This window comes from Bremia lactucae, linkage group LG7, assembly GCF_004359215.1.
Source record: "Bremia lactucae strain SF5 linkage group LG7, whole genome shotgun sequence".
NCBI classification, from domain to species: domain Eukaryota; phylum Oomycota; class Peronosporomycetes; order Peronosporales; family Peronosporaceae; genus Bremia; species Bremia lactucae.
In genome coordinates this window covers 3,946,033-3,955,043 of record NC_090616.1, presented here as the reverse complement: position 1 = coordinate 3,955,043, position 9,011 = coordinate 3,946,033, and the positions used below count along the sequence as shown (strand labels likewise).

The 9,011-nt window shown below is 45.4% G+C and overlaps 1 protein-coding gene across 1 annotated transcript; it reads left to right on the top strand.

The window, feature by feature from the left end:
* Positions 1–521: 521 nt before the first annotated feature.
* On the top strand, positions 522–965 carry CCR75_009777 (uncharacterized protein; the record flags this gene model as incomplete). The annotated part of the gene is given in 3 exon segments (XM_067967815.1): positions 522–569; positions 589–822; positions 840–965. The coding sequence occupies 3 exon segments, from the start codon at positions 522–524 to the stop codon at positions 963–965; spliced, it is 408 nt and encodes a 135-aa protein (XP_067821176.1).
* Between the last annotated feature and the right edge of the window lie 8,046 nt (positions 966–9,011).

The following is a 9,011-nucleotide window of genomic DNA, read 5'->3' as shown; positions in this document are numbered from 1 at the left end:
ATGCACATGGATGCATTCACATTACGAGGGAAGACGCCCAGCGTCATCCGTGATGACGGCTAGCGTCATCCGTTACGCGAGGTATCTAGAAAGATACGCTTGCAATACATATTAAGTGTTATCTATAGAGATGACGTTTTAATTGGTAAATATAGGTATTTTTATTTAATACGATTAAATATAAATCAGCCTGAAAACTGCTTCCTACTTGGTAAGTGCGCACGAGGAGCCGGATTACCGCTCCCGTGACGACACATAACCAGAGTACTTAGTGTGTTGGGAGAGGTCGCTAACGCGCCCACCACAACTACCTCACTGCACGCAAGAGAAGCAGGTTAAATAATAAAACAAAGGAAAAAAATACTTCCTCGCTGTGCTAGGGTGTGTGTCTAAGTAGAGCGTGGCTGCATTAAAGACGTGCCCGCCTACAAAACGCACAGACAGCTGGAGCAGGTAAAGCACTGAAAGCGTTTGGCCGACTATACGCCCGTGTATTCGTATGTCGTGCAATATATGAAAGAATGTCTTCGCACGTTTGCATATCGAAGTTTAAATTTCCAAAGCGACTGGTATTGAGTGATCAAGCAGCAAGAGCTGGATGCAAATAAAGTGGTCGTGCCCGACTGGCTGTTACGTAAGGCGAATCGGTATCTGCGGTTTAAGCGGTATATGCGAGGACCACGTGCTGCGGCACGACGTCAGGCTCGTAAGACTCAAAGCTTTCATTCGAAACAAGCCCTTGAAATCAACACACGCAAGAACGCTAGCTCGATATTGTGTCATGTATCGGAAGCTGTGAGCTGTGCTGCACTATTGGCGTTTGTTCATCTCTTGTATAGATGGAGACCAGTTTGGTGTATACCGAATTCAAGACGTGGGTGCATGTGAATTGTGTGCTCTGGTCGACGGAATGCACGAAGATGCTGAGGTGTGCTGCACAAGTGCAGCAAGGCCAGGCTTCGTAGTCGTTATGTTCGCTGTGATGCCTGTGGCTTAATGGGCGCGACAATTGGTGTGCGATTGCGCGTTGCTCTCGAAACTATTATTTTCCGTGTGCATGGATACAGGAGCTGCATTTTTACCAATCGGTTAGATGTGTTGTACTGTGCTATCGCATATGGAGGCATTAGCTGGAAGACTTGAAAAAGGAGGATTGACAAGATTGCACAACACCGAGGCACAATTAGAGTGTGAGACTGCAGAAGCTCCTCCAGATGACGCTGTAACAGAAGATAAAGACGTCTAAAACAAATATAGCTTGTCTTTAATTCCCAAGCGATACAGCACGTGGAGTATACGGATCTTGCGACAGCTTAAACACTAGTAATGATGCAGCACTTTTGGATCGTACTCAGCTTTAAATCGTAACGATCATGCATAAAAAGAAGGTTACCGGCATAAAAAAACGAAAATGCCGTATTGAGCAGTAATACAGGTAAAATATCGCGATCTATCAGTGCTGTGAACTTCGGCTGAATCTGTTCCGCAAATGCATTGAAGTACTAGTGGTGCGGGTCAAGTTTACTGCCCTTACGATCCTTCAGAGCAAAAATCGTTAGGAGAGGGGACAACTCTTTCCTTTCGCAGAAAGCTGCAGCGTGTGCTCAAATAAGTATCACTGAGCACCACTATTATCGTAATAAAGCATAAAATACTTCCATGCCGCTCTCAGATCCGGATATACATCATGCAAGAATTTGGTTGCATGTAGTTTTATCTCGTTAAAATAAGCCCCCTTTGCTATTGGTACACCGATACATATAGCCAATCAGAACGCATAAAAATAAAATGCACATATGTTCATAAATCAAACATTTGCGATGTGAGACTGATCTGCCTCACCAACTTCGACAGCTTCAGGGGACGCTCACAAGGCTTGCCTAGAATTTGGCTTATCTCGTGGACCAACATATCAAAGATAAGAGAAATTTCTTTGCAGGGGAAGACGCTTGGCAAAACTATTGAGTGTGCATCATGGCTGACGGTCGCGAGCAAATACACGATGAGATGCTTGCGTGTCTGAAAGCCATCGGACTGTACAACGAGGAATTGTGTACGAACAGTAATAGTTGTCACATCTAAAACAAGAGGCGAACGATTCAAAGAAGCAAATATCCGATACAAGTTTTCCTTATGATCTTCATCGAGGCACCTTGTAACGGGGTGTATCGTTTCATGAAATTAACACTTAAAGGTTGTTAATTAATATATTACCTAAAAGGTAGATAAAATTTGGAGAATATAACTTTATGTAGTAAAATTCTCAAAGCTTATCCATTGGTAGATCTAGGCCATTATATCTACTTGCCCCGCAGTCCAGTCAGCACTGAACGCGCGTAAAGAAAAAAAAGATAAGACTTTATTACATGTTTAGTATTAGTTTATAATTAAATTAGTATAAAAAGATAGAAGAAATACAAAACAGAAGAACTTCCTCATATTAAATACAGTTTACTTTCAACCCTCATTATAGCAAGTGTGTTAAAGAGATTCTTTTTTTTGCGCGTACTAAAGTACGTGAAGTGACGTGACGCACTACTCGCACTGAAGCAGTGCGAAGTGGACTTGTATTGAAGCAGTGCGAAGTAGACTTGTACTGAAGCGGTACAAGTCGGCAACGCCCCGTTACACCTGGTAGCACTTTGTAGTCCGTCCAAGGACCACAGCTCCATTATCTAACATGGAGGGCATGTTAGATGATAGTGGAAATACACAACACGTTTTTCGAGTGACAACTACTCCTTTCTAAGTGACAAAAAAGGAGTACGGTCGAACAAATGAGTTCGACCGTAAGGAATGATGCCATCTTAGCCATGATGTCCGGTTGGGACAGAGATGCCCTCCATTCAGCCATCGCCAAGTTCATACAACATGAACTTGACGAGGCAAAGGAGAGGGTAGCCTCGGCTCTCAGCATGCAGAACTGTTGAGGTAACAACAGGTACAGACCCCTGTACCTGGAATGACGCACACGCGTCGTCACAAAACCTTAAAGATAGACTTCTCTAAGTATTGGAAAGTCGAAGAAGACTCCTCTTAAGATGGTTTGTCGAGTTGGATGATGCTATAAGGGCTCGTCACACTGTCGACGAGCAAATGCAAGTCGCATTTGCTCAGTCAAATTTGGCAGGTCGTGCCAAAACTTGGGCACTAAACCTGAAGTTTCGCGACCCATATATCTTTGGGTCGCTAGAGGCTTCTAAAGTCCGGCTCAAACAGACGTTTGAACCGCCTAGGGCTGAGTTCAGAGCTCGATCAGAGCTTCCGAAACTCAAGCAAGGCAAGCGAAATGCTCACGCTTATGCCCAGCACATACGACTCTTAGCGAGTTGTATCACGAACAACCCAGTTCATGAACACACGTTAAATTTTAGTGAGAATAATTAATTTTAAAATTGGTGTTTTGTCATTATATCCCAAGAAAGAATCTCGGTAATCACAAGACTTGATACGAAACGAATGTTTAATTTTAATAGCATAGATCCTATTTTGCATCAGTTGTACGTATGATTAAGACTTATAAGATATTTAAATCTTATACGGTAAAGATTCTATTACTAAAATACGAAAAAAAAACGTCGCCAGAAAGGCCAAAAAGTAGCTCATATTGCATAGTGGATAAAACAAACGGCTTAATAACAAAATAATTATGAATTCAGCTTTAAATATAAGTTTTAAGGGAATAAATATACTCACTTTGATTTTACAGTCTCGGCACAAATAACTGCCCCACAACCATAGATCTTCTTTAACTCCTAGAAAAGGAGGACTATATAAAAGCAAGCTAAATAAAAAGAAAAAAATGTCGTCTTCGGTCTGATCGTGCTCTACATGGTTGCGGACTATCATCATGTAATTGACGACTGCGAGGAAGCCTGGGTTGCATGGGCGCGCTTGAGGCCGCTTCACGGTGGGTCGCAGAAGGCTCGTCGCATCTACTTGGCCGCTTTATGATGGGTCGCAGAAGGCTCGTTGCATCTACCTGAAGCGACAGTTGATCATTATGAAGATGGTGGAAGGCGACAATGTGATGCATCATTGTAATGACGCTCTGAACGTCAGCGTTATGCTCAGCAGTATTGGCGCTAAGATGGAGGACGAGGAATTGGCGATCTGCTTATTGCCTGCCCAAGAGCTGCGAACATGTAGTACTAAATATGGAGATAAACAGCGCGGAATTGCGATAGAGATGTCGTGAGAGTGCTAACGAACGAGTATATCAAGAGAGCAGACGAGAAAATGGCGACGTAAAATTTGAAGTGTCAGTCAAAGCTTTCAGAGCTGAGCGTGAACCTTGCCAGTGATTTACTGTATGTATTGGGGCATACGGTAGAAAGCTGCTAGACCAGCTGAAAATTAAATTGCTCGACGCGGCAAAGTTCTCGTTGACGCGTAGCAAACAACGTGTAATGGTGGAACAGCAGCTACGAGGACGACTTCGATCGTATAGATTATGCTGTTCGGTGGAACATCGACCTATAACGAACAAGAATACGGCAGAAATGTGGGCGGTTGACATTGCAGCTACGCACCACATTTTCGACTATAAGGAAAAACTGGCTACGGTGAATGAGCAAGGAAGGTCTGCTGTCGGTGGCTAATGGCAACAAAGCTGAAATTAAGGGTGTTGGAAATATTGTCTAGTGAATTACTTCGTCCGACGGTAGCGAGCAGATCATTGAGATCAAGGACGTGTGATGTGTAACGAAGATGACATGAATCTGCTATCAGTACCGCAATCAACAAAAGTGGCAAGTTTCAAGTCGTGTTTAATGGTGCAAGTACGCACCTTGCATGCAAAAGCTCAAAACAAGTGATGCCAACTGCTGCCCTTGCAGATGGACTATACTGGCTACGCACACCGCAATTTCCAGCAGATATGGCAACAGCAGCACACAATAAGAGTCTACACGCGCGGATGGATCATGGTTCGACTATTGTCACGCTGTATGATCAGTTATGGCATGATAAAGGACGCAAAAGAGCTAATCAAATCAGCTGGTCCAAGCGTATGCCAGGGAATTCAACTGGGCAAGATGTTAAAAATAAACTGGTCAGACACCATTTTAGAAACTTTCATGCCGCACTCGTTTCCCGAGTTGGTAGCACCAAATTCGTAGATTGTGGGTCAGAGCTATGACTCTAGGCTCAAATTTTTGAAACATGGCTTTGAATGAGCGATGCGAAGCGGTACAAAAAGGCATAGCGCAGCAATTAATGGTGTCTGCGCGAGGCAATATGAACGAACACACTTGTCACCCCTAAAGGAGTTCAATAAGCACACCTCCATCAGATATTGGCCTCTTAAAATCATCCCCTTACTTGCTTTTCGGTGTGACTACTATTACTGGTCGTAAGCCAATACTTCCACGTATCTCTTATAACCGAAGTCGCTAGCCGCAAGTTTGTATATTGTGGGTGAGAGCCATGGTGCTAGGCTCTGAACGTCGGAAACATGACGTCAAATGAGCGAATTGCGAACGGTACAAATGGAAATAGCGCAGCAATTAAAGGTGTCTGCACGAGGACGACCTGAACGAACACACGTGTCTTTCAGAAGGAAGATAAATAAGGAACACTAATAAATCATATTTGTTTTTTTAAATCGCTCGCCTCTTGTCATGGGTGTGCTTGCTAATACTGGTCGAAATATGTTATCAGAAACATTCATGCCGCTACATTCCCCGAGTTGACAGCCGCATATTTGTATATTGTTGGTCAGAGCCATGGTGCTAGGATCAATGTGCTTGAAACATGGCTTTAAATGAGCGATGCGAAGCGGTACAAAAGAGCATAGCGCAGCAATTAAAGATGTATGCACGAGAACGATCTGGTTGTCATCAAGAAGGAAGATCAATAAGGAAAACTCGTATCGAATATTCGCCTCTTTAAATTGTTCGCTTCTTGTTATAGATATGACTACTATTATTGGTCGTACAACATTATCAAAAACTTTCATGTCGCTCTCATATCCGGAGTCAGCAGCCGCAAGCTTGTATGTTGTAGGTCAGAATACGAATATCAGATATTCGCCTCTTGTTATAGATGTGACTACTGTTACAGGTCGTGCAACATTTTCATATACCATCATTGTGGGTGGGCACGTCTTGATGCGGCCACGCTCTGCTTAAGCACACACCCTAGCACAGCGAGGAAGCAGGTTTGACCGTCTACTCTCGCGTGCAGTGAGTTTGCTGTGGTGGGTGGCTTAGCGACCTCACCCAACGCACTAAGTACTTTGGTATATGTGTCGTCACCGGAGCGATAATAAGGCTCCTCGTGCGCACTAACCAAGTAGGAAGTAGTTTTCAGACTGATTTATGTTAAATCGGTCATCTCTAGAAACCACTAATATATATTGCAAACATATTTTTCTAGATATCTCGCGTGACGGATGACGCTAGCCGTCATCCCCGCTAATGTGAATGCCCTCAGTGGCATCACATACACAAGGGCGGATCACAATGTAAACCACACCCAAGTGGTAGGTCCAATAACATTACTTAAGTGATTGACCATCCTTTAAGTACACTTGTGTACTTAACGGTGATAGTGTAAGATATAAGATAAGGGTAACTTTAGCCCGTTACACCACCACCCCATTTAAGAATAAATTTACATTTGAAATATACCAAAGAGGAACGCGGAACTGCGAGCTGCTTTACGCGCGGCTTAGTTTTCTCAGTCACTCTAGCGACCTGTATTCACATATACGGCGCCAAAGATGCCACTAGAAGCGGCAATGTTTGTAAGTCGTTTGCGAAGGCACCCACTCAATCACATGGAGACAACAAAGTTTTCCAATGCTATCTCGTCGTTTACGCTGTCTAGCGCAGCGACCATTAATGAGAGCGCTACCCAGAAAGGCGCAGCCGCTTCTACGTTGGGTAAAAAACCACAACGTCTATTGCTCCGACCATTATTCACAAGGGTTCTCACATAGAGGATTCTGAGCCTAAAGCCCCACCGACGACACGTGACGTGCTCAGTCGCGGTCACAAGCCAGTCGTTTAAAATGTGGCTTTGTGACGGTTGGCATACCAAAGATGCCCCCTCTATCTAAAGGGCCTCGTTTGAACGGGCCAAGAGCGTCACTCCTAGAGCGCGCTATTCTAGAAGCACATAATTATTATGGCGTTTTCAAATCATGGAGGGCTCAGGGAAATCGCTTGGGTGATTTTCCCTATCCCGGTCGTGGTGCGTTCAAATGAAACACTCGACGAGTACGAGGCGGAATTCACGCGCTGCTTTCAACCGCACCACGATGCAATGAAATAGCGGTCGCAGCGAATTAATTTTTCCCGCTTGCGCTTGCGTGTGAAGAAATCATCGGCGGTAGTGTACCCCCTGTTTCTTCTCACTATGCTACTTCTGCTAGTCTATTTGAGACTAGCGAAGAGGCCTCAGCTGGTGCTCCTTTTTACAGGTAGCCACCAAGCCGGGCACATCAATACGTAGGGTATCGATCGGTTCCCAAGAGTCGAGATTTGGGCTACCTCTCTATTAGACAAGAATCTGATACCCTTGCCTCACGGAGCGGTGGGCAAGCAACCTTCCAACAAGGAAGCGTTGATTCCCACCCGCATCCATCAGTGCAGGTGGCGCCCGATAGGAGTAGCGATCTCGGCCACTTACTCGCGGCTGCCTTACCTTCGTCCGTTCAGTCGCATGCGTTAAACGCTGCTGAACGACGTATCGCGGATCTCGAGGGTCAAGTCTCACGACTGACCTCGGATCTCGTTGAATTATCAAAGCGAAGGCTCGTCAGGGTTATGAACATCTGAAGACTCGCTTGGACCTTTTCGAACGGATAATGCTGACGGATCCGCGTTACACGGGTGATGTCCCTCGCTCTCCAAGTCCTGTTCGTGGTGGGAGGAATCGGTCCGATAGCTTTTCGCCTTCCCCGTCCCCCTCACCCGAACGACGCTCGACTCACAGTCGGCGTTACTATCGGTTCGATAGCATTCGCCTTCACCGTCCCCCTAACCCGAACGACGCTCGACTCACAGTCGGCGTCACCATTGGTCTCCTTAGCCAGATGGGGATATGAGACCTCAATGGGTCTACATACCGTTTTAGACGACCCACGTAAAATACGGGATGCGTCTTCATATACAAGGGAATGGTGAGCCTATAATTTAGGTCTCCAACCTCTTCTACCACAGTAAAGGGCCCAATGAAACGCGACAACAACTTCGTAGTACCTACAGGTAGTACAGAAATCGCATTTTAGGTAGGGTAGCAGTACTTAATAGTACTTTTTCACCCACTCTAAAGCGTTCATTATTTTTGCGACCATTTCGGTCCACATATTTTTTTTGCTTGTCCTGTGCGCTTGCCATTGCGTCACGGACTTTACGTGTGATGGCTAATCGCTCATCCACAAAGCGTTGAGCCTCGCTCACGCTTTTAGCATCAAACTCGCCTATGATACCGCCAAGAGGTCGGTCATAAGGCGTAGTTTTATTGACCACTGCTAAACTGGCAGGGTCACTAGGGCAAGTTTCTGTCTTTGAGATGATACCCTCATGGGTCATCGTCATATTGACGAAACTATGTCCCTCTTTCGCACCGAGCATAGTGAGGGGCCCTCCCCCACTAAGACTCGGGCTGCGCACAAACGAGACTGGCGTCCGAGGATGGCGCAGTCCGTTAATATAAAACGGTGTCTCACCCGTACTGGCGTGGACACTGTTATTTATAGCGAACTCCACAAAGGGCAATTGCTTGCTCCACTCTTTGGGAGTTGCTATAGTGCGTAAGACATCCGCCACGACCCGATTGGCACGTTCTGTTTGGCCATCGGTCTGGGGATGATCTGCGGTCGACATGTGGAGCTTGCTACCTAGCAGCTCGAACACATGTCGCCAAAAACCAGACGTAAAACGTGGATCCCGGTCCGATACTATGGACTCGGGCATCCCGTGTAGTCGGTAAACATGATCCAGGAACAAGAGAGCTGCCTCCTTGCCTGTGATCGATGTCTTACATGGTGCTAAATGCACCAT